This window comes from Dendropsophus ebraccatus, chromosome 5 (genome assembly GCF_027789765.1).
Source record: "Dendropsophus ebraccatus isolate aDenEbr1 chromosome 5, aDenEbr1.pat, whole genome shotgun sequence".
Taxonomy (NCBI): Eukaryota; Metazoa; Chordata; class Amphibia; order Anura; family Hylidae; genus Dendropsophus; species Dendropsophus ebraccatus.
In genome coordinates this window covers 136,430,208-136,456,686 of record NC_091458.1, presented here as the reverse complement: position 1 = coordinate 136,456,686, position 26,479 = coordinate 136,430,208, and the positions used below count along the sequence as shown (strand labels likewise).

The 26,479-nt window shown below is 44.1% G+C and overlaps 1 protein-coding gene across 11 annotated transcripts in view; it reads right to left on the bottom strand.

The window, feature by feature from the left end:
• MACF1 (microtubule actin crosslinking factor 1) overlaps positions 1-26,479 on the bottom strand; it is a 177,205-nt gene that overhangs the window by 23,605 nt on the left and 127,121 nt on the right. For all 11 annotated transcript variants that reach the window (XM_069971385.1, XM_069971392.1, XM_069971386.1 and 8 more), the window contains 20 exons: positions 22,063-22,224; positions 21,559-21,729; positions 20,165-20,331; positions 19,152-19,311; positions 18,441-18,767; positions 13,762-13,846; positions 13,420-13,661; positions 13,078-13,284; positions 9,471-9,590; positions 9,171-9,278; positions 7,719-7,937; positions 6,552-6,755; positions 5,632-5,863; positions 4,348-4,574; positions 4,148-4,270; positions 2,563-2,664; positions 2,070-2,171; positions 1,773-1,946; positions 714-869; positions 396-593 (listed from right to left, as the gene is read on the bottom strand). In XM_069971385.1, coding sequence (XP_069827486.1) covers positions 396-593; positions 714-869; positions 1,773-1,946; positions 2,070-2,171; positions 2,563-2,664; positions 4,148-4,270; positions 4,348-4,574; positions 5,632-5,863; positions 6,552-6,755; positions 7,719-7,937; positions 9,171-9,278; positions 9,471-9,590; positions 13,078-13,284; positions 13,420-13,661; positions 13,762-13,846; positions 18,441-18,767; positions 19,152-19,311; positions 20,165-20,331; positions 21,559-21,729; positions 22,063-22,224 — 3,486 coding nt within the window. The remainder of the gene's footprint in view (positions 1-395; positions 594-713; positions 870-1,772; positions 1,947-2,069; positions 2,172-2,562; positions 2,665-4,147; positions 4,271-4,347; positions 4,575-5,631; positions 5,864-6,551; positions 6,756-7,718; positions 7,938-9,170; positions 9,279-9,470; positions 9,591-13,077; positions 13,285-13,419; positions 13,662-13,761; positions 13,847-18,440; positions 18,768-19,151; positions 19,312-20,164; positions 20,332-21,558; positions 21,730-22,062; positions 22,225-26,479) is intronic.

The following is a 26,479-nucleotide window of genomic DNA, read 5'->3' as shown; positions in this document are numbered from 1 at the left end:
CTGTCGGACGCGCATTGCTGTTACACGTAGCAAGGTGCGCCCGACGATTTTAGGTCTGAACCTATGGAAATAATCAGCCGATGATCATTTCATTGGCTGATGGTTCTCTTTATTACACGGACCGATAATCATCCGATAGGTAATAGGGCCCTTGATCTGTGTTAGTGGCAGAAAGGATGGAGCCATTCTACACGGCCTAAGTGTGACATTAGATATGCTAAAAATAGAAGTAAAGGTTCCATAGACTTGACACCTCACCAAGGGGCCTAAAGTGAATGGTGCTGTATAGTAGTTTTCCCCACAGTCCTTAACTTATAGTCACTTTTTTATGGGACATAGATGGCATAAATAATATCCAAGGAGGAAAAAACCCTTCCATACTTGACAGTACAGACCTGCTGAAGGGCCATGTCCAGCTGCTGTTCTCTCTCCTCCGTTTTCTGCAGGACAGACTCCCACAGCTGGTTTAACATTTGCAGGCGGCTTCTCAGGCTGTTGGCATCATCTCCAGCGCTGGACTCCAGCAATTCACTCCCAGCCTTGTTGACAGTCTGCACGGTGCTTTCATGGGCCAGCACATCATTTTTCAGTACCTGCAAATAAACAGAAAGACTCACCTTTTCACTTTATGTAAAGACAACTACAAGGCCAGCCATGATGCTATTGAGGAACACTTATAATCGCAAAATGTTGCACATAACTTCAACACTTACATGATGCTTTGCAAGCTCCACCTCAATAACCTTGGGATCTCCACTTATGGGTTTCTGAGCATCCAGCATTTCTTCTGTATGTGTCAGCCATGACATGACTTCTGCCAGAGCGTGTTGGAATTGTCCGAGGGCCAGCAGGGCACCTTCCAATTTGTGCTATAGAAGAGAGAGGTGCGTATTACTGGCAGGGAGCACCATACACAACATTAGCGGCAGGTAGAGATGAGAGGGCACACTCGTGCTGCTCTGGTTACAAAAAGTTTGTTAACAAACCTTATAAAATGCATAATGCATTTCCACAGCCTTAAAGTGTCACTGTTGTCTAAATTTTTTTGCAGAAATCAATAGTACAGACTATATTAAGAAACTTTGTAATTGGGTTTATTAGCCGAAAAATGCATTTATATCATGAAAAAGCAGTTTGAAGCTCTCATTGTTTTCTATACAGCTACATCACTGGGCTATCTGCTTTGAAGTCAGCACTGACCTCTCTGACCTCTGAATACCGGCTTTCACACAGCTCCCACTGTGTAATCCTTCGTTCTCTGCTGGCGACTAATCTCCCTCCTCCCCCCACCATAGGTTACACAGGGCACAACTGATGTAAAAGAGTCGAGATTTCCTGATAATGAGCAGTGAAAGAGAGAGAGGAGGTGGGGGGGTGGGACCTGGGTAAAGTCTTTTTTTAATGCAGATATGGAATATTTGCCAAATAAACCAAATTACAAAGCTTCTTAAAATGGCCTGGACTATTGATTTCTACAAAAAATAAATAAATAAATACGACAGTGACACAGGTAAAGACTCAAATCTCCCATTGTTTTCAATGGGGCTTGTTACTCAAGTTGAGCACTAAAAAAAATGCTCGACTCGAGTACTGAGCACTAAAGTATTTAAGTGCTCGATCAACTCTAGCAGCCAGAATTATAATATACAAAACAGTGGACAATACCTTCAAAAAAAGGCATGATACATTTGGCAGAACTCTGATTCTGTTTGTGCCCCTACTACCATGCATCACCTAATAATATAATAAGAACCTGTCTTCAGACTCCCCACCTGTCTGTGTGTAATTTTCTCGCCCAGATTCTCCCACAAATGCTTCAGTTCCGTGAGGGGTCCCCTAATTATTTCACGATCGGTGTCGTCAATGGCTTTCTTCAACATCAGTTCCCCTTGATGATTTAATTTCTCCATCTCAATTTGCTGCTGGTAAATCTCCACCTTAAACTCCTGGTAAGAGAGAAAATGAGCAATTCATGAGTGTATCCAAAAGCAAGAACACCGGGTACACTCCTCTACATCGCACGGTGTCGGATTTTACACGCTCAACATATTTTAGGCGTTAATATTTACCTTCATTTCATTGATCTGCTCCTTTACTGTACTGATGTCTGTCCCGACAGGCGGCATGTCACACAGTTTAATAACAGCATTATCCAGCCAGTCAAACATCGCCTAGAATAGAGAAAGGAAGCCCCTGAAGCTTTAGGCAACTTAAAAATACATAACTAACTGCGGGAACGATATATATCAAGATTTACACATAGCGGGTTTAAAATGAGCAAATAGGAGCATATGAGTGTATGAATAAGCTTCATCATTCACTTGCTGGTAACTACAAAACTGATCAATACTTCTATGGCAACCTAATGTAATACAGGCTTAAAGAAGTGAGACTCCGCTGTTACATTGATTCACCTATAGATAATTCACAGGAAACTTCCTTTAGTAATGAATCACCTACGGAGAATCTAGCACAGGATCTGCTCTTTCCTATTTTCAGTGCGAGCGTAAGGTAGGTTGTAATGGAATTTTTTTTTCTCTATTTTCCTTGCCACAAATCTACCTGCAAGGTGTCTTGATATTGCACAGAGTGAGACATTGCATCTCTTAGTTTCTCCAGACGTTCGGTCCAGGTTTTCTTTAGATTTTCCCAGGCTCCATTCATCTAGTGGAGGAAAGGTTAAAAATTAAAGCAATAGTAGTAAATAAAATATGACAAAAGAATATGCACTCATTACACTCAACCCCAACGAAACCATCGCTTAGTATCTGTATTACATACACCAGTTAATTTTTTTTTCTTTAAATCAACTGATGTCAGAAAGTTATATAGATTTGAAATTCACTTCTATTTTAAAAGCCTTTTTATCAGCTGCTGTATGTCCGGCAGGAAGTAGTGTATTCTTACCAGTCTGACACAGTGCTCTGTGCTGCCACCTCTGTCCCTGACAAGAACTGTCCAGAGCAGCAGCAAATTCCCATAGAAATCCTGTCCTCCTCTGGACAGTTCCTGACATGGACAGAGGTGGCAGCAGAGAGCACTGTGTCAGACTGAAAAGAATACACCACTTCCTGCAGGACATACAGCAGCTGATAAGTAGTGAAAAACTTTAGATTTCTTAATAGAAGTAACCAGGGCCGTGACAAGGAGTTTTGATGCCCTAGGCAGAGAAGGCAAATGTCGCCCCCGCCCACATAGTATGTAGTCTCCACATAAGGCCACATAATGTAGCCCCCACAGTGTATAGCCTCCTGGCAGCCCCCACAGTGTATAGTCTCCACACATCCCCACATAGTGTAGCCCCTACTTACAGTATAGCCCCCTGGCTGCCCTAACAGTGTATAGCAGGGGTCCCCAAACTTTTTACACAGGGGGCCAGTTTACTGTCCCTCAGAGCGGTGGAGGGCCGGACTATACGCTGCTGCTATATCTGGTCCACGGGGAGCTGTTGCTGCTGCAGGATGACACTGTCTCTGCCCATGAGGAGGAGGTGGAGGATCATACTGATTATCTGTCTCTGGTCTGGGGGAGGAGCATTGGGGGTGGCTTAGGATGATGGAGTTGTAGTTCTGCCACAGCCACACAGGATCATGCTGGGAGTTGTTGTTCTACCACAGCCACACAGGATCATGCTGGATTTTTACTTGAGGATACATTGCGCCCCCTGTAATTAAGCAGGAGATGGCGCCCTAGGCCATCATCTACCGTGTCCTACCCTTTGTCCCGGCCCTGGAAGTAACTTACAAATTTCGATAACTTTGACACCAGTTAACTTGGGGGGGAAAATTTCACCAGAGTATCCCTTTAAATGTTAACTACCATTCTGTTACAGCAGCAAGATACAATTCAAGACTCCGGTAACTCTGTAGCCCGCTGCTAAAGTGAGTGGAATACCAAATGACCGCAAACCCTATAGACTTGCACCGCAAATCTATAGGATTACCAATAATGAAGTATACTCACTTAAGCAGCGGACCAACAGGGTTGCTGAGAGTTTCTAACCATACCCTACCACTGCAACAGAATGATAGTTACCCTTTCAAGCCCAACGTGAACAACCCCTTAAAAATAAAAAAAATTTAAAAAATCAAGGCGCTCTGAGCTGTTACTTTCACTATAGAAAACTGCTCTTCTCCATCTCAGGTACCTCATCAATGCTTTTCTTTACTTCTGGTTTCTCAGTCTCTCCACAAGCGAATATGAGATCAGCTCCTAGGATTCTAATAAACTCCAGTTCTTCGTGAAGTCCATCCGTCTCCTCCTTGATGGACTAAAGAAAACAAATAGGTATATTTTCCATATTCTGACAGACACCAAAAAGAGAGGCAATTTATATAGGTTTCTTACATCTGCAGCTTCAATCTGTTGTTTAATCATTGATGGGTCAATCCCAGGACTCTCCAGATCATGGACAATCTCATGGGTGTCTTTGATAGTTGTTAGTAGCGCATTCATGTCCAACCAAAATTTCTCCGCCAGCTCAAGAACATCCAACAATTTCATTTCACGCTCGTCTGCTTTGGTTTTGATATCTTCCCAGAAGAATGTAAGCCGATCCAGTTTATCCTGAACCGCTGCAGCAAGATAAAAGCCCACAGCCGCGTCATGTAAATAGCATTTTTTGTTGAAATACATATATTCACTATGAAATGGCCTATAAAGTTATGTCTTTTAACAGCAATCTAAAAAGAGCCTAGAGAACATGCTGTTACTATGGATACCTAGTTTTTGGATTTGATTGATAGTGAAGGCACAAAGATATTGGAAAACAGGCATGAAGCTAATGGCTTATTCGCACATTCCGTGATTTCCGTCCAGGTATGGAAGATGTGCTATGGACCAGAACCACAGAACTCCCAGCACTATGCTTCATTATGATGCCGGCAGCTCCAAATCAGTTAAAATCTTTGCACGGCTGTGTATGTGCAGTAATGTTAGGATTTATACTGATTCGGAGCTCTCGGCATCATACATAATACATGGCGCCAGGAGCTTCTTACTTCTTTCATAGCACATTGTCATGCACGTAATGTGGGAAGACCTAAGGACTATTAAACAGGCCGACTATGGCCTGCTCATTTACTGGACTTATTACACGGACTGATAATTGGGCATTAGGGCTGCATGGACATTGTTAGGAATGTCCATGCAGCCCTTGCCCAAACACCTGATACATAACCCCTCCTCGCTCCCGTATTCTCTCCTGGGCTTCGCAGCTACCCGGTCCTGGCGGCGGCAGCAGAATCAGAGTGGCCTGTCAGCTGACAGGCTGCTCAGCCAATCACAGGCCGTGGCGGTCCAAGCCTGTGATTGGTTGAGTGGCCTGTCAGCTGACAGGCCGCTCAGATGCTGCTGGGACTGGGAATCTGCGAAGCAAAGGAGAGAAGACCGGGAGCGGGAAGAGGTAAGGTGTCAGGTGTCTGGGGAATAGTCAGCCGTAGACCGTGCATTACCTGTAGCGATGCGCTGTTGGCGTCTGACGATTTTAGGTCCAAACCTAAAACAACAATCAGCCGATGATCACGGTCATCGGTTTATCGTTATCTCTATTACACAGAGTGATAACCAGCCAAATCAGCCTGATTCAGCCGACCATCACTCTGTGTAATAGCACCCTAAGAGATTGCTTACCTTTTGCTGCAGGATCTGCGTCCGCTCCTTGTGAGCGACTGAGTAGCTCCTCCCCACGATGTTTTAAGGCCTCAAAGGATGGTAGTAATTTTTCAAGTTCCATAAGAGTGTTCTTGTTCTCGCTGATGCAATCCCGGATTTTTTCCACCTCGGCAGGTATTGGAGGAGGCATATGTAGACGAGCAGCCATGCTCTCCAGGGTCTCCAACATAGGCCCAACCTTGTCATGGAACTGGTAGAGCAAAAAGTAGACAAACAAGGTCACATTATAAACTACAACTCTGCAAAAAAAAAAACGAAACAAAAAAAACAAAACAATCAACGAACACACATGGAAGAAGTAAGGACATAAAAGGAGGCAAAAAGTGGAGGTAAGAAACTAATCAGGTAGGACGACACTTACCTCCCCAATCTGTAATGCAGAATAGTCAGGCCAACAGGGACATGTTACCATGGCGGGACAACAGAAAGTTAACACATTCCACAAGGAAAGGGAGGTGATGTGAGATGAGAGGAGAGATGGGGGGTTAGTGGAGCATGAACCACAGCAACTCAACAATGCAAACACAAAAACACATGGCAAACCATAAAAAAAGCGTATGAGCAAGATGGTATGGAGAATACAGCAAACGCAGGATACAAATCACTTGCATATTAAAATACACAGAAAATGTGCAACCCATTAAGCAAATGACAAGCGCCAAGAAAAAACAAAACTATAATTCTTGTCTAAGTTTAATTTATGGTTATTAAACAAAGATTAGTATGGTGTTTTCAGTGAGAGTTAATTCTCCATTTTCTATTAGTGAATTGGTGATAAACCTGCGTCCTATGCTACAGCTGCACAATATGTCAAGCAATTGATCCTGCGACAGGAAGCAACACTAAAAAGCAATGTAAGCCAGTGAGATGGTATATACCTGAGCAGCTTGTGCCAGTGCATCATCCAGTGCCAGGGCCACCTTACGAACATCTTCCTTAATTCCCTGATACAGCTTTTCTGCTTTTCTGTACTTCTCCTGCACGGCTGCTCCTTCTTCAGGGTTCAGCTCACATAGGTGTGGGCCAATCTTCAACAATTTGTCAATGTGAGGCTTGTGCTCAGCCACCGATTCTCTTAATTGCTAGAATTACGACAAAGCAAGAAGTGTAAAACTTTTGATCCTGACACAACGCTTCTTAACCCCTTCATGTCAGAAATATATATATATATGTTCCTACTGTCATTGCCTAGTGCAGTAGGAATGTGTGTGTGTGTGTATAATATATATATATATATATATATATATATATATATATATATATATATATATACACACACACCCATACATACACACACACGTTCCAGTTGTGATAAGGGGTTTAATTTGTGTGGGGCTGCTTCACTGTGAGCAGCCCTGCACACATTAGTAGCTGCTGGGGTCCCGGTCACTTTCCCTGAAAGGCTGGGGTATAATACTTACCTATGTCCCTGTCGAATCGCTGATCTTCTCATAGAATCTGCCCTCAGGCAGACTCTATGTGCAGATCACCGATAATACTGATCAATGCTATGCAATGGCATAGCATTCATCAGTATATGCAGTCTCCTAGGGGGACTTATAAAGTGTGATTTCTCTTTAATTATATAATCATAAAAAAAGCGTTAAGACTCTTAGAAGGCAAGGAAAAAGAAAAAAAACTAAACGGCTTCTTTCTTGCAAAAACAGCAGCACACCTGTCTTAAAAGTTTTTTTTTTTTTAATAGTATTACAATTCAGATCCATTCATTTCAATGGAACTGAGTTGCAAAGCCCTCACTCAAACTGAGGAAATCAGTGGTGCTGTTTTTGGAAGAAAGCTACCATATTTTTCTAAGCTCAGACAACCCCTTTAAAGAAAAGGATGGAGCTAATGGTGCGGAAAGTTCTAGTGGGTCAGCAGAGGATGTCATCTGAGACAGTCTGCATTTCTTTGTTAGATGTGAGACATATTAGGTAGGAGTCTAATTTACGCCTTCTGTCTTGGGAAATCAAACAGAACTTTACACTGCTTTATAAATAGCCTGCATTATAGTGAGAAAATGAATAACCAGCAAGATGCCCTACCCTTATTTCTTCTTGCTGCTGCCTTAGCATGTCATGATCGACGGCAGGAGGTGGCAGCTGGGAAATTGTGGCCATCATTTCTTCAATCCAAGGGTTTAATTCCTCATAAGTTTCCCAGAACTGACCCACAAGAACATGAGCTCGTTCAAGACGTGCGGACCGCTCTGCATTTATGTGGCTGACCTCTTCATATTGCTGCTGCAACAATTTTGTCTTTTCCTGCAATAAAACACAGATAAAGGGATATATATGATATACAATAGACCGGTGCTTCTCAAACTTTTTCTTCTGGAGCCTCACCCAGCAGACCAAGTCAATGCCTGGGCCTCACCAGACTGACCAAAAGGGGCCTCACCATTTGTGGTGAAAGTCCATTTAAAAGCTGATAATAATACTAGAGCTACCTTTTACCCATCTCACAAACTCTAGGTACTAATAAATTAAGTACAAAATAATCTAATAACGTTGCTAAAATGGAGATTTTTGCAAACCGCAAAAGGACTGTGCAGATCATAGTTACTTTGTGAAAACTGGCTCCTCAGCTGGGCCTCACCAACAAGTAGGGGGAGCCTCCTGCAATAGTGTGTGCCCCTTGCCATTAGAATCAATGGAGCCACATCATAGAGGGGCGCGGGTTTCCTCCCACTGGGGGTGGGCCGGGCCCCCTCCAGTGCTTCACCCCCGTCCGATGCCCGTGAATAGAATGGCACCGTTCGCACAAACTGGGCTGCGGTTCAGGAAAAGGACCACGGCATCGGCTTCACCGCGCTGGCGCCGTTCTATGTTCTTTTTTTTGTTTTTTGCACAAGTCAATAGTACAAGCAATTTTAATAAACTCTGTAATAGGTTTTATTAGGCAAAAAAGCTTCTTTCTGTACCCCAAAAAAAGCAGTTTCTCAGCCTCCCCCCCCTCACTTCTTATCTGTGCATTATCAGGTAAATCCGTCTTCATTACAGAGAAGCCAACCAAAACAGGTTCGGCTGTGTCCATTATATTCCTATGGAGGGGGGAGGGGCCGAGGGAGATTAGTGAGCAGGAAGAAGAGACATGAAGGTCAGCTGTTTGTAGACTGTCTGGGCACCTAAAACGCTGGATTCAGGGGTCAGAAAGGTCAGTGCTTATCTAGGAACTTGCTGAGAGAAGATTGCAGGGTGTTGTGCTGTGCAGGACGCCTCCATGCTCACTCACTCCTCTCTCCATAGAGCAAAATGAACACAGAATTCCTGCTTCTTCTGAAGTGAGGTGGGAGCTAGAAAAACTGATTTTTTTAAGTACAGAAGGAAACTCTTTTGGTAAATAAAACCTATTACAGAGTTTCATAAAATTGCTTGTACTATAGATATTTATTGTTTTCTGAAAAATGACCCTAAAATGACAATTATGCTTTAAAGCGAATGTACTGATGGTACATTCGCATAAAACAGTAGGTCAGCCTGTAGTTTTGCACTTACTTGTAATGCAGCCTTTTGCTCCTCTCCACAAGTGCCCAGAATGTCCTCCTGTGTGCTGATCAGCTCATCGATAGAATCCTTATGGCGGATAATGTCTACAGAAAAAGCCTGCACAGTAACAAAACCAGAGGAGAACTTATTATGGCAGGGAATTAAGTCATTGCCAATAGAAGAACTCCCCGTTTGGTGACAGTTCTACAAAGTGTATATATTCAAGAGAACCAGATCTAAGGCTCACATAACGAATGAGCTTTCCTGTACAGACTGACATGCCTGGCGATAAGGAAACAGTAGTCGTACCTTTTGCACCTGGAGCTGAGCTGTTGTCTGATCCTGCTCCAAACAGACTGGACCGAGGGCCAAAAGTTTTCTTCTGGTCTCAGCCACCCAGGCTAACTCTGCATCAGCAGCTTGCTCGTACTGGCAGGAAAAGGAGCAAAGACGAAGGAGGACAATGAAGCGCACACATTGCAGACACATTGAACACTAAATTATATATAGCATCTCCACAGCTATTGCTTATATAGAGAGGCTGTTCACCTGTAACTTATTGGCTTGAATAGACCCTCATACAACTTTTACTGCACACACAGTTCTTTGCTGACGTGCAGCAATAGCTTTATCCGAATGGAAGCCAATATTACCAAATGTGAACAGAAGGAAGCTCTATCTAGTAGATGACAAAGCAGGAAATGGGGAACCTACGGCCCTTCAGCTGTTGCTAAACTACAATTTCCATCATGCCTCGACAGCCAAAGGCTGTCCAGGCATGATGGGAATTGTAGTTTTGCAACAGCTGGAGGGCTGAAGTTTCCAATCCCTGACAAAGACTTGAGCAGTGGTAATAAAACAAGGAGTCAAGTACAAGCCAGCATATTAAAGGGTTTATCCAGCGCTACAAAAACATGGCCACTTTTCCCCCTACTGTTGTCTCCAGTTTAGGTGCGGTTTGCAATTAAGCTCCATTTACTTCAATGGAACTGAGTTTCAAAACCTGCACCCAATCTGGAGACAACAGTAGGGGGAAAGTGGCCATGTTTTTGTAGCGCTGGATAACCCCTTTAAAGCTAGGTGAAAAGCCCCTTTTAGTAAGTAGCTCACACGAAGCGGATACTGTCGCATTTTTGACGGAAATAGTAGAATTAATTCTTTACTCATTATAAGCATAAATGGTGAAAAGCCGACAAGGACATTGTAACCAGTCACTACCATATACATGGGAGACAGATCACATTTACAGACACTGATAAAGCAGAAAGCAGTTACACAAGAAGCAAAATAAAAGTCCAAAACTAGGTGGATCCCCTCAGAACGGAGCTGGAGGAAGTGAACTAGAAGCACTGGCCACTTTATAACAGTATCACTAAGGCCCTAATCACCTGTCCCAGGTTCTGTCCATAGGACCTGCAACTGCAGACAGAACATAGGGCCAACAGATTTCAATGGCTCAGTTTACATGTACGTACATATATACAGGGCTGTGATCTGTGCTGCAAAAAAAAAAAAAAAAAAAAGCATAGGTTCTAGTACGGACCCGATTATCTTCACGGATAGCTATCTTCAATGTAGTTCTCTGTGAAGCACAGAGAACTACTCATGCACGTTCTGGTTGCTGGTTCACGGTTACGGGCTGCATTATGGACATGTGAATAGGGCCTTAAAGGGAAACCGCCATTCATCATACCGTACCAGGAGTCCCCCAGGCCCATTAAAGGGAACGTTTCACCAACACAATGCTATCTAATATATCACCATAATGTTATAGAGCAGGAAGAGCTGAGCAGGTTAATATATAGCTTTAAGGAAAAAGATTCAGTAAAACTTGTACCTTGTTGATTGATATTACTGATCATTCTGTGATAAGGAGTCCAGTGGGCGGAGTCACTCAATGGACTGTACTCTTTAGCATGGAAACATCACATGTTTTAATCAATAAATTACAAGTTATACTGAATCTTTTCCCATAAAGATACATATCAATCCGCTCAGCTCCTTCTGCTGTAAAACATGGTGCCAATAGCTTAGGTAGCATTTTTGTGGTGATGGGTTCCCTTTAAGTGATCTGATGACATTCATCGACACACAAATATAGTGGCGGTTCCAGACATGAGCAGCTCCCTCCTTTCAAGGCTATAAGAATCACAGAAAACAAGTCTGCTTAGAATGTAATGTAAAGGGCCTATGACATGGGCTGATAATCAGCTGAATACGCTGTTAAAGAGCCAGGGATCACCCAAATGGACAAGAAAACACACATTTTTAAATGTGGGAGATGTGAAACTAACAATGATGAAAGTAAAGGGCTGTGTGAAAGATCTAGTAATTGTTTGTGTGACCCGGCTTTATGGATTTGCTGTATTTGTATACAATGTATCTATGTATGAGGAATGCATACACAGAATGCTAAAGCAGGTACTGTCTGTGGATGTGCGTCTTGTAGACAAATACTTCAGCTTCTGTAGCCAAGGTCTCAGTAATACGCTACAGATTCCGGAATTGCTGCACAATAGATTACAGTAAATCACATTGTGTCTGCATCTGTGTCAGAACCCTCCTGGCATACAGATTAAATGGACCAATAGATTTCCTTTCACTAACCAGCGTGCAACATGCCTATGGGCAACAAATACCCTTCTAGGACTATACAGTGTAGGTATATACATTGCAGGAAACACAGTCTGAAGGCCCCCTTTTATATCCCATTTCTTGCAAAAACAGCACCACATGTGTCCTTGTATTGCAATCCCGCTCTATTCACTTTAACGGAGCTGCAAAACCATACCCAAACTGGAGATAAGAGTGGTGCTGTTTCTGAAAGAAAGCAGCCATGTTTTTTTAAGCTTTGACAACCCCTTTAAAGGGGTTATCGGGGAGCAGAAAATGCCTTACCTATACTACTCTCCAGTGCTCTACTACAAGACAGGGGACGGGGGGCTAGTACTTGTGAGTACAATTGCGTGAGGGTGGTTGAACGTGATGTTCAATACTGTTGTTGTGGCGACATCAGGCAGCTATTGGATATCAAGTGCAAGAGTGGTTTCGCTTCTGAGATAAAGCTGCCCCCCTCTCGTCTAGGAAGGTATGGATACAGTGACACCTAATTTAGAGAATTTCTTTGTTTCTGAAGGCACAATCGTAATGTGAAGCCTGTCTCACAATAAAAGAGATCTATGATACATTGGCACGTATCAGCTGAACATGTTTCACACCGTGATGTTAAAGAAGAGCGATTCAAACCCCTTATGACAAAGCTTTAAAACATTCTAAGGAATCATATAAGGCACATTAATATGTTCAGCAATACTAAACAGATACAATTTTTAGTTGTTTTTTTTCCCTTAGGAACAAGAGTGGGCTCTCCTACTCGGGACCCCTTTCATTTTTTAGCCAGAACGCAGAGAGTGGCTCAAGCTACGGAGGAGATGGTGTGTTACCTGGTCACCCATTTTCTTCAAGGAACACCATGGCAATATTTGCATTTTCCCTGCTTATAACAACGAAAATAGATGGACCCCAACCCACTGATTGGTTCACTGTCAAAAAAGTAACTGTGCTAAAGGGAGGAGAAATATGCTGGCTGCAAAACCCCTTTAAGGGTACGTTCATACTTACTGGATCTGCAGCGTATTTTCTGCTGCGGATCCGCAGTAGATTTCATTTAAATAACTGAACACAGCATCAAATCTGCACCATCAAATCTGCTGCAGATCTGCTGCGGATCCTGTAGGTGTGAACGCACCCTAAATCAAGATGTAGAAAACAGCTCTGACAGAATAATTGACAGCTGCATCACTTCTGCTATACAACACAATGGATGTGAAGAAACTTGGAAAATGCCTTCAACCGTTTCAAAAAACAAAGCAGGACGTACAGCTTATAACATGCACATATTCACCACTCTCCTTACCTGCTGCGACCTCTGAATGGCGGCGTCTATCTCATCAACCCTATGTCCGATAGTAGCACTGACGGATCTATACTGCTCATTGGCATCGGAGACAAGTTTGTCTAGACCCTCGCGGGCTCTCCAAGGCACAAGTTCCAGCAGGGCACTGCCAACCTCATTGATGGTATCTAGGACTATGCGGTACTCCATGGCTTCCTTCTTTAATTCCTGCATATTACAGAAGAAAATAAACTGTGTGTGGGTATTATTTTTAAATCAAGGTCAAACATAAAAAATGATGGCTAAATAAGGTAGTAACAAATCACATCATATCACCTATTACAACGTTTCGCATATTCCCACCTTTTGTCGCTGTTGAAACTGTGGAATCTGATCTCCGGCAGGAGACTGCCTGCTTGTGTGAGCGAGTTCATCCTCTACCCTTCCTAGCCAGCCGGTCAACTCCTCATGGGTGGTCTGGAATTTGCTAGCTAGATGTAAGGCCTGCTCCAATGTTCTGAGAGCCTTGCCGCTGGAGGCTGTGATCTCAGAGTACCGTGTCTTGATGCCATCCAGCTTCTCTTGGATCAGCAGCACCTCCTCTCCTATGGGGTCACCATGGACAGGAAATATTACTATAGTAGCATAGAATCATTCGGGGAGTACACACACACACACACATTACTGACCATCTGAAGACAATACCTGTTGTCTGCTTCAGCAGAGCTTGTCCGTTTTTCACAGCTTGATCTACGTTCCTCTTTCTATTGATTATTTCTTCACTTAGAGCCTTGGAGAAAGAGGACATTATATCAGAGAAGAAAATGTACATATAAAAATGAGAAACATTGGCTTCTCTCTATGGGTAGAGACACATTTAGGCTACTATTCAGCCACAAAACTTGTCTGGGTTGTTGGTGTTATGTATCACACTACACTGGCTGCTGTAAACCATCTGTCAGTACTAGAGATGAGCGAACCTGGAGCATGCTCGAGTCCATCCGAACCTGAACTTTCGGCATTTGATTAGCGGTGGCTGCAGTTGGATAAAGCCCTAAGGCTATGTGGAAAATATGGATATAGTCATTGGCTGTATCCATGTTTTCCAGACAACCTTAGAGCTTTATCCAAGTTCAGCAGCCCCAGCTAATCAAATGCCGATCGTTCGGGTTCGGATGGACTCGAATCCGAACCCGGTTCGCTCATCTCTAGTCAGTACCAAATCTGTCAGTAAACTTGGTCTTCAGACACTCTTATGCAAAGATCTATATGCTCCGCAATGACCAAATCAAAGTTGATCACATTTTACTTGATCATAACTGAACTAAAAATGGCTGCTCAAAAGAAAACAGCCGCGGCTAAAGAATAAAACATGGTAAAAAGGAAGCTGGCTCTATAGCCTGATACAAATTAAAGGAGAAGTCTGGTGGATTTTAAAATCTGGAAGCAAGCAGGGGAGAAATTAATTACAGGTACTATCTTACCTCTCTCCGTGCCGCAGTGAGCGGTGGGACCGGCCTCGGGATCCCCGTTGGAAGGCATTTTCCCCCTGAGTTGGCATGATGTCACAACTCCAGGCAAAAGGCCTGTCCCGGCTGATAGACTGGCCACTCAGCCAATCCGTGACTTGAGAGCTGTCCTGTCCCAGTCACTGACTGGCTGAGCAGCTAGTCCATCAGCCAGGTCATCAAATGTAAGCTCCAGAGATCCTAAGGCTGCTCACCGCGGACACGGGGAGAAGAAAGTTAGTACTTATAATCAATTTCCGCCCTGCCGGCTGCCAGATTTTATAATCTGCCAGACTTCTCTATTAAAGTGTACCAGTCATTTGAACTAACTTCTGACAATGCCATAGCCACATGTCTGAAGTTTGTATCAGTGGGGGTCCGGGTGCAGAGGTCCCTGTCAATCGCTAGAATGAAGGGGCTGAAGGGCTTAGCAGTGCGCTCAGCCTCTTCATCTACGCTCTCGCTGCTAAATGGACAGAATTATAATGGAGCCTATGGAACTTGCGGCAATAACATCTATAGGAATTTACATGGGCTCCGTTATAATGGGGTCCATTGCTACTTTAACAGTGAGCATGGAAATTAAGTAAACACCTCAGAAAAAACAAACACCCTCAAACACATTACTAAGGTTGTCTATTGCCTTTATGTCTTAACAACACACAACTGTCCAAAGAAAACAAAATTATAAGGACAAAGGGCTTGCTTAAAGGGGCTATCCAGTGCTACAAAAACATGGCCACTTTTGCCTTGCTCATGTCTCCAGTTAAGGTGTGGTTTGCAATTAAGCTCCATTTACTTCAATGGAACTGAGTTTCAAACCCCACCCAACCTGGAAAAAAGAGAGGTGGAAAAGTGGCCATGTTTTTGTAGCGCTGCATAACCCCTTCAACTGTGCAGGCTAGAGAGAGGCTGTATAAGAGTATAGGCCCCGAATAACAGCCTAAATAAAGCTTTCACCAACTAAAAATACACAAGTTATCAGTACGTGGACGGGATGCAGCTATATTAGGATGTGGGCTCGCGGTGTTGGTATCTTCGTGCTATGTTAATTACTCCTGTGTGGTGGGAATACTGATAATACATGGCAGCAATGCTAAGCAGCTTATAGTGGAAAAGAGGAGAGCGGGAAGACAAAGAAAGCCGAACTGTGAAATCTTCTGACTTTTCATAAGAATACTGAATCCTAGCCAGAGAGTTCCAGAGTCTGCAATGTTTGTGAGGAAAAGCAGCAAGCTGTAAAGGCACTGGTGACTGGTTAGCAAACAGCCAGCTTCTAATACAACAAAGATATGGGAGTTAAAGAGTTAAAGAGGGTATTCCTACCTTAGCTAATAGTGTTATACTTGTAGGGTTCGTTGAGTTAAATTTGCAAATTCATTCATTTAGCAAACTTTTCTCCTTCTCAATATGCTGCTCTTTGCCTCCCATTGTTGACAGCTCTTCGTCTGGATCATAGACCACTAGGGATGAGTGAATTTACAGCAGCAGTGAAGCACGTCAGTCAACTTGTCTGCCTTTGAACTTTGTGCCGTTTCATGACACTCCACTTCAGGTGCCTGAACAAGCTTGATCCAGTCCTGGGAAACGGTGAGAAATTTCCCAGGCACCCTGAGCAGAGTGGCACGGAGTTCAAAGCCAAGTGCTGAGTCTAGCAAACCGCTTCCCTAGTATTGTAAATTGGATCATCCCTACCAACCACAATTCAGCTCTAAAAGTAGTGGTCTGGCTGGTGTATATATAGCTATAGCATATATAACAGTATATATACACTATCTATAAGAGCATCTACACTATACCTATATATACATGATCCAGACCACTGCTTTTACAGCAGAGTGGTGGTCAGTAACCTAGACAACAAGCGGTCAACAATGAGAAGTAAAGAGCAGCATATCGGGTAAGAGAGACAAGTTTGCTAATGAAGGTATTTGCAAAAATATATATGGTAACTTGAGGAGTTCTCCAAGTATAACAATAGTAGTTGAACTTGAGACATATAATACCACTTTAAGAAAAAGTGTTCATGAGGCCAGGGATAACCCCAGCAAGCTGTAGACTGATGGTTCTGTCTGCCCTCTTCTCCCTTCACATGTTCTACTAAAGCAAATGGGTAAAAGATGTACAGTTGGCACTACCTCTTTAAATAGTGCCAACTCCCGTGTTCTCCCCAAATCACACCAGCTGGTCTTTACCTAAGTGCTATTGTGCCCTAGCGGCAAGTAATCATAATTACTTCAAATTCAAGGCCCGGTTCGGCAACTTCTCCGATCCTAAACATTTAACTCCCACGGACCACTAGATCCTAAGTCCAATAGGAGGTGCCACTGAACAGAGTTACAACTTGGGGTAACAAGCCCCATATACACCTATATTCCCTATCAGTAAAACATAACTTTTATTATTACACTCCTAATATACAAATACGAAAATACAAATAAAAAGAACACACAGTGTGATTAGTGATTAAAAGGCTACACGCTGTTGGCAGAAAGTGCTAGGGTATTGCACTATGCCCAAACAACATCCATGCTCCAAAAGAGATGACAAGTCAGGTTAGTGCCCCCGTCGGGGCTACCGTCAATTCAATTTACTAACAGTCGGGAATAAAGCTCAAGACATCCTGGCTGTTTACATACTCTCTATGGTGGGTGTTGATAAAGAATACTCGGGCTGTTAGCCTATCTAAGACCCCAGAGCGATTTTCGCGTACGCTCACTATCTGGTCCCCTGTATTCCCATAGGTGAATTCCTATATGCGAACAGCGTGTAGTGTTAAAATTGCCCCACGCCTGACATGTTTCGTCACTATCGCCACTTTTTCAAAGGCTATGGCTCAAACATTTAACTCCCAGCATCTGGAAAACTTGTTTGCCGCCCTCAAAGGTCCCAGAAACATGCATACAGCAATTGACTATATGCCATGTTTTTCAGGACTCCTGAAGGTAGGAACCAACTTTTCCAGATGCTGGGGTACGGAGAAATTGCCAAACCCGGACTTCAACTTAAAGTTTGCTCATCTCTAATCACATTATTACTGAAACAGGTAGGAGCTATATGATTTTGTAATGTCCTCTATAGTTTCTCTCTTTGAACATCAGGTGTGGCCAAAGTGATTTAAGAATCGGAAGGAGACATCTGGTATCACAGCCCAACAAAGACTAACATTTCCAACAGAATATGTTTCCTTTAGTTTTTCCGATTACTGACACATTTGTGGGAAAGTATAAAAGTAAGGGCAGCCAAAAGAAAGAAGCTAAAAGGAGCTCACATGGGCCAAAGAAAAGCTGAACCAGAGGTGGGCTATGATGTCAGGATTATAACCAAGAAATCTATAGCCTAATAAAAGGTTTAGCATTTCCAGCCATGTTTTACCATGTTAGACGCTTCCTAATGTGATATAGTTAGTAGGTGCCTGGTCCCCCCGTGTACTAGCACAACCTGCGCCTATCACTTTACCTAATAGACGCTACTAATGACCGCTTAGTGGACAAAGCTCGGCTCCCCTGGCACTAACCTCCTGCTTACAATACAGCAGCATTATGATGAATAATCCATAAAATGGGTCACCGCTGGCGCCAAAGGATGTTTTTTTATTTTTCTTTAATAGATGATTTGAAACAATTTGTCAAGACTAAAGTAGCTTATAATAATGATGTAACCACTTTGCTGCAAAAGACCTCAAAGTCAGCTGGGACTGCTCCAGACCAGACGGAGATTGTAATACACACGGAAGGGTGATTTATAGCCACTACTATAATGAGGGGTTTTTGTTCAGTGAACACAGAAAAAAACTGAATGTCGTAAAATGATATAAAAACTTAAACAACAAACTAAATAAGAAAGGTGGAAAGAAAAGATGAAGGTAAAATGTACCATTTGGTTTTTGTGTTGATTCTGTAGGACCTCCAGCTTGTAATCCTTAATAGAGACAGAGCTCAATTTATCCTCTACTTCTGCCAGCCAGTTCAGGACTTCCACTTCATCCTCCCCAAACAGCCTGGCATTGCTCAGAGCTTGCCCCAGCAAGGCGCTTTTCCTGCTGCAAAGATCCTGAACCTCTGCGTACCGAGCATGCAAGTCGTCTAGTTTCTGGGCCAGTCTATATTGCTCAGATGCACAGCACAGGGCAGAGAGACTGTCCACTAGCCTTTCGGCTTGATATACATCAGTCTCATGGACTGTTACATCATCCTCTAGGTTCTGGAAACAGTCCAGAAGGAACAGAGCAACACGCAAAAGGGGAAAATAAAAAATATGCAAAGACATAAAAAGGATGAACAAAATTAATAAAAAGGAACAAATAATAATAAACACAATATAATAAAATAAACAATACAATAAAATATAATATAGTAAAAAATAAACAATATAATTAAAATAAAATAACACAAAAGAAAACAAAAAAATGTCATGCTGTAAAATGATGAATGATAAATTATATAAAAATTATGAAAGAAAACAAAGAAAATATGTAATGTATATGTGACATGTGACAAGGGGGCTTCTATGTAAGAAAATATTGCATTGTGTATTTGTATATACTGTTCTGTTCCTATTATTTCACCCCCTTCACCCCATGGTTACCTTGTGGCGTACAATCTGTTGCTGAATTTTTCCTGTCTGAGTGCCGATTGGCTCGGAATTTGCCAATTTCTTCTCGGTGGCAGAAAGCCAGTCAAATATGGGTTCAGTTGTTTCATGAAACTGCTTGGCTAAAACTAATATGTCGTCAAGTTGTTTCTGTCTGTACAGAAAAGAACACAATGGTAATGTTACGTGAAAAAGAAGTTCCATTTACATAGAGAAGAAAAATATACAGTATAACACACAACACACACACACATCTTGTTCAATTGCTTATTTGGGCCCCTCAAACGCACTTGGCCAACAATCACAGTCCATAATTACTATAATATTAGTATATTAAAGGGAAACTCTGGCAAAAATGGTTCTCTTTTAAACCAACTTGTGTCTGAAGTTATACAGATTTGTAATTTACCTCTATTTTAAAATCTCCAGTCTTCAAGTACCTATCAGCTGCTGTATGTCCTGCAAGAAACGGTGTATTCTTCCTGACACAGTGCTCTCTGCTGCCACCTCTGTCCATGCCAGGATCTGTCCAGAGCAGTAGCAAATGTACATAGACAACTTCTCCTGTTCTCCAGTCTGGAAAGAATACACCACTTCCTGCAGGACATACAGCAGCTGATAATTACTGGACAAGAACAGATGGCAGCAGAAAGCACTGTGTCAGACTGGAGAGAATACAACACTTCCTGCCGGACATACAGCAGCTACACACAGTGGTGGTCTTCACACAGTGAAATAAAAGCTATATACGACAATAATTTTAAGCAAAAAAAAACAAACAAACAGACGTGAACACATAAAAAAACCCGCCTGTATTTTGCAAAAGCGTGTTGTAAATAATGGTCATGTTTGGGACGCTCATAATGAATTACAGACATTATTCTATACGGTGAGTGCACTGCTGGCCAATTTACCCATTAACATCGAAGCACATGAATATATTAAAAATATAATGTAATATACCTAAGAAATTTCACCAAGTCACTACTGACCGTAGATAACCCTACCTTGACTGTGCCTTCTGCAGCAGAGACGACCACCTTTCCTTGAGGGTCACCAATTGGCGACTTATCTTCTCCCCATCGGCAGGATCAGCGCCCTCTGCAATCCTTGTACCTTCAGCCTGAATCATGTCCACAGTTGATCTGCGATCATCCAGGAGACGCTGTAGGAGCTACAAGTGGTAACAGACAGTGTAAACCATTTCATTTTGGCTACTAGGCTTAAAACTAAGCTGAGACTTCCTGTTCTGTCAGTGTAGGGGCTGCTGGAAAGTGATCTGAACAGCATTACAGCAAAAGGGGACACGAATAGTTAGAAAACAATAACATCTCTGCTTCCCCCTCCTTGTGGAATCACCTTCAGGTGTGTCCCGTACAAAGAATGGGGACTGGACATGTTCATCTATGTCCATGAAGTTTGCTGTAAAGCATGTCACCAAATGCAGTTAAAAACTACATAGAGAAAAAGGCCACCCCACAATGATATACTACACTGGGGTCGGCCGACCCACTTCTGGTGCTTCATGTCGGGCTGGTGCTCAGTAATAGAACAGCATCCTGCGTAGGAACTGGGCGGCGGTTCAAAAAAGGACCGGGCATCCCTGCATCACCACCAGTCTATTTGTGTAAAAAAAAGCGATGTACTGGTGGTACATTCGCTTTAAGCCTCATTCAAATGGCTGTAAGGGCTCTTTCACATGTCCAGTGTTTTTCAAGGAGCGTGATTATGTCCACTCTGTGAAAAACACTGGACACTGGATGTCTGTTGATTGCATCCAATTGGATGTGCTGAGTTGGGGTCGGGAGGCGCTGGGGCTGACAGGAGTGGGGGAGATGGGAGCAGGTGACAGGAGCGGGGGAGATGGGAGCCGATGACAGGAGTGGAGAAGAGACCGGAGCGGGTAGAGACAGGAGCAGGAAAAATAGAAGAGGGCGACAGGAGCAGGGAGAGGCATCTGTGCCGTGATCCACACTATGACCTGTCCTATTTTTTTTGCGGCAAGGATCATGGCACAGATGGTGTGAAAGCACACATAGGATTTAACAGGCCATAGGACAATTTACTGGACATGTAAGTTAGGCCTTAGGCTGCAACATTTAAGTATCTTTATTATGGATACAAGACCAAGGCCCCGCCACGGTTTCATGTGAATGAAACGTATAGAGGCAAAACTCTCTTCCGTAAACAATGAAGAGGCAGCAGCTGAGTGCCCTGTCCTCTGCAATCTCCTAACAGGAGTTACGTCCCAACTGATCTCACAATCGAGGGCCTGTCATTGACACATTGATGACGATTATATGTAGATACATTGATGTGCATTTATTAATGCATATGTGTACCGAGCTTACGGAGCCATTTGCATTTCATTTAGCTTCAAGTGACTCTCCTGGTCCGGTACCTTTTGCTCCTGGATCTGCGCCTTCACCACTTTGTATTCGGCAGAGGGCGGCTTTTGGTTTGCGATCAGGTCTTCGGTGTCGGTGAGCCAGCTGAGCAGCGGTTCCAGAGCATCCTGGAACTTCCCACAATGCAGTAGGGCCTCCTGGAGCTGTGTCACTCGCTCTGACACCTGTGTAGCAAACAATTTTTCATCACTCGCTGCAAGATAGCAATCTTAGGTGACAAGGCGCTAGGGGGAGGAAGGGTCTGGCATCGTTCAAACAAGAATGTGATTTAACAGCAGGTTCTGCGAAACAGTTCCAAGCTGTACAAGTCAGATGGTCTCATCTCTAACACCCACATGCAGTCTCTCTCACTGGAAATTAAATCTAAATCCTCCCACCACATCTCTGTGCAATGTAAAGTGTTGATTCAGAGATGGGCTGTCAGAAAGCAGGAGAACCATAGACTTCTATGTAAAATCTTCCTGCTGCAGACAGCTTCTCCTCTATGAAGGTCTTACCTTTTTGATCAGTGTGTTCCATTTGGTGTTGAGTTCCTCGGTGTCGTGTTCCAGTCCGTGCACATCACAGTTCTTGTCTGCGCTCTGAATCAAACCCTGACCGAGGCCATTGACTTGCTGCAGCCTAACCTGTAGAGAATCCACCTGCTCCTTTTGAAAAACCTTGAGAGAAAGACGTAAGAATTAGAATAACGTTCGACAAACACAAAATGTAATTTAATCTTCATTTTTTTTGCAACATATTGTCTTCGACTTTTATTACAATAAGCACATACATAAAGCAGGTCTCTGGATCACAGTCGTAAGCGGGACAATATCGAGAATACAGGCAAAACTGCAAAGGAAGGGCGGCATCTCAGGAAAAAGGAGGAAATGAGCTTACAGAGCTTACCGGCAGCACTTCAGCCGCTCTATGAACCTAAATTGTCTGTTTATTCCTGAGACCGCACATTGTCAAGGCTGGACACTGTACTATACATGTATAATACCATTGTGTCTTTATATAGGATTCATAAATAGGTAGAAATAAAGCCTAACTTTCTTTATTGTAACTACTCCACAGCATATAAATGCATCTTTTTTAGAGGATGGTATCATTTCGGCGGACCGTTTCAGTAATAGGGTCAGGTCATAGCCCTCAGCCAAGTTGACATCATACACCAACATATAGGAAACCTGGTTCTAGAACAGAAATGATGGCCTTGGTGTTCCACGGGCTACATTACACAGTATGAATAGATGATGATGAATTGTGTGGTCTCACATCACAGAAAAACCGTGCCCAGAAAGGAAAAGGGTTACGTTGGGTTAAACAGGAGAGTCACCTAACCCCATTGGGGTCAGACAGTAGAGGCCGTATTAGGCGGCCCGATGCTTACTGAGCCTATTACATTATTATTATCGATGTCACTGCAGCCCATGCTTTCACCAGCCATTGGCCGCACATCAGCTATTACACGATGATGTTGTGTTAAAACATGTTGAAAGACAAAGATCAGCAAACACATGAACAGTCACTCGCTCCTTGGCTGATCACTGGGTTGATATCTGCCTAAATCTGCCTTAAGGGTTCTTTTACACGACCCGAAGTAACACAGCAAATGAGTGCTGCTCTATGAGATGAGAGCTATGACAGGTGCAGAGCCGTCAGTATCCTTCCCCGCTCCTGTCTGTGTCCTGGCATCCTCAGTGGCACGGCAGCCTCTAAGTCACCATCACATGATCGCTAGAGGTGGCAGTGCAGGGTTGCCTTCCTGCACTGCGCTTATCTTAAAAACGCAATGTGGGGACACAGCCTTTTTGGTTGTGCTAGCCATAGTATATGCATGTGAACTGCAGGTAAGACCTAAAAATGTAGGTCTAGGACTATAGCCTACCAATAGTTTACAACTACATGGGGTAGCTACAACGGGGAAGGACTCTTCATTTAGTAAAATTTTTTTCCCTGGATTCATTGGATGTTAGGCAGATTTTTTTTATAATGGTCAAGCAGTGGGTGCAGTTTATATTTCAATTAAAAAATGTTTCTCCTGAGTCATTGACGTACTCCTCAGGATACCAGTATCTGAAAACCTGAATGCTGTGCCATCTAAATGTCTGAATAATATCAGATTCCCATTCTCTAAAGAGCAGGAAGTCTATGAAGTAATGGGATTATATTCATGAAAAGGAACAGACTGATTAAACTTGAGCTGGGGGCATCACCAGGATACTGCGTGCACAAGTGACATGGTTCGCTTGACTCCTATCTAGGTAGGAGGTAAACACCAGATGCATGCACCACTACAGGTTTAAAGGGAATCTGTCACTAGGTTTATGCGGTCTTAAATGAGGGCAGCATAAACTGGTGACAGAAATGCTGAATAGAACAGTGTATTACTAACAACATTCTGTTCCGCCATTCTCCTAATATGCAGGAGAATAGGATTAGTACTGCACCATTACCCCCCTACCCTACCCTCCAGCTGCTGATTGACAGTTGACTGCCTATACACAGCGTGGATCGATAACTGTCAATCAGCATCTGGTGGGCGGAGTTTGCTGGTGCCCATAGATATCCAGAACTACTGAGCTCACACAAATAAAGGAGAGGACTACTAATTGTCCGTGTTATTTAGTAGGATACCTCAGAAACAGCTGCACAGAAAAAGTGATACATCATTCTGATCAGCATCTCTGTCACTAGTTAAAAGGGAACCAATCAGCCCAATTGGGCTGATATGGTTCCCTGAAGCAATGCATAAAGCTCCTGCAGCAGCCGCGGCACATACCGGCCTCGGCTGCAGCATGAGCTTTATATTGCGGAAAAATGACTTTTATCCCCCCGGCTCGTGACACACATGGGCGGGGAAGTAGTCATCTGGGCAGCTCCCCGCCCCTAGCAAGTCAAAGCGCTCTGCCAGTAACAGACCTCTCTGCCTGTCAATCATTCCCCAGGAGCGGGCTGACCGACAGCTAGAGCCAGGACCACCTCTGCCTGCTGGGAGGACACTGTAACAATCCTCAGTTCTATATTCTGCTAAATAGGTACAGGGCTCCAGATGGCGACCAAAATGGTCGCCAATGCGACTGACATTTTGCAAATGGCGCCCAGATTTATTAATCTGGGCGCCATTTGCGACTGGCCCCGGCGGCGGCGCGCTGTCTCTTTAAGATGCGCGGCTGATGCACGGCTGCCGGGGGTGTCCCGTCCTATCCCCGGCAGCGCGGCGCATCAGTGAGCTGCCTGGGGCCCTGACTTCCGGCACAGGAAGCGCACGTCAGAGACGCTTCCTGTGTCAGAAGTCACAGCCCCGGCGTACAGGGAGCTCACTGATGCGCCGCGCTGCCGGGGATAGGACGGGACACCCCCGGCAGCCGCGCATCAGCCGGGGACAGCGTCCAAAGAAGAAGAGGATCGCCGGGGGAGCGGGTTGTCAGGTGAGTTTGTGTGTTTGTTTTTTTTAAATATTGCTTAGCATAGAGGAAAGGGGGGGGGGCTTTATAATGGGGGGAAGAGAAGGGGGGCATCTATAATGGGGGGAGAAGAGGGGCCATCTTCAAGGGGGGGAGAGGGGGCCATCTATAAGGGGAGGGGGTATCTATAAGGGGGGGAGAAGAGGGGGCATCTATAATGGGGGGAGGAGGGGGCATCTATAATGGGGGGGAGGAGGGGGCATCTATAATGGGGGGAGGAGGGGGTCATCTATAAGGGGAGGGGGTATCTATAAGGGGGGGAGAAGAGGGGGCATCTATAATGGGGAGGAGGAGGGGGCATCTATAATGGGGGGAGGAGGGGGCATCTATAATGGGGGGAGGAGGGGGCATCTATAATGGGGGAGGAGGGGGTCATCTATAAGGGGAGGGGGTATCTATAAGGGGGGGAGAAGAGGGGGCATCTATAATGGGGGGGAGAGGGGGCATCTATAATGGGGGGGGGGGGAGAGGGGGCATCTATAATGGGGGGGGGAGAGGGGGCATCTATAATGGGGGTAGAGGGGGTCATCTATAAGGGGAGGGGGCCATCTATAAGTGTAGGGCAAACTGGCTGCAGACACTGGGAGATAGATATATGCACAATTATTATTATCAGGGCCCCTCAGGTGTCTGTATTGTAGGGGGTCCCTTGCATTAGTCACTAGGTGAGAGATATATCTATCTATATACACATCTTGTGGGGGGTCACTATGGCTGCAGTCATAAGTCTAGCTCAGTATGTATAGACTGTTGCAAGCTTTTAAAGGGAACCTGTCTCCCCCGGTGACGGGGTGACAGGCTCCCAACCCCCGTTAGAGCCCCCTATACTCACCTCATCGCGCCGGGTCCCGCTTCTGAAGATGGTCGGGTCACGGAGATCTCAGCCGCTGCAGCCTGACGCGCACACTGAGAGATGAGTCCAACGCTCATAGAGAATGACGGAGCGCTGGACTCTCCCGTCATTCTCTATGAGCGTTGGACTCATCTCTCAGCGCACGCCGGGCTGCAGCGGCTGAGATCTCCGTGACCCGACCATCTTCAGAAGTGGGGTGAAGATGAGGTGAGTATAGGGGGTTCTAACGGGGGGGTTGGGAGCCTGTCACCCCGGTACGGGGGTCGACGGGTTCCCTTTAAGTTCAAGTTCAGAAGAGTAAGCCTCATTAAAAGGCTAGCCAAGTGAGGCTGAAGTACTGAGTCAGAGTGTATATGGTTGTCAAGTTGCAAGTTTCCATGTTGAACGTTTTCAAACTAAGAAAAGAAAGGATCTAAAGGAGGAGGAGGAGGATGCTGCCGTGGCCTCTGCACACAATAAATCCCATTTAACATAACATTAATTTTACATGGTTTAAAATGTTGGCGACCAAATATTCTATTTGGCGCCTAAATTTTTCAGGTTAGGAGCCAATGGCTCCCAGGTAAATTTTTTAGTCTGGAGCCCTGTAGGTATACCGTCAGGAAGACT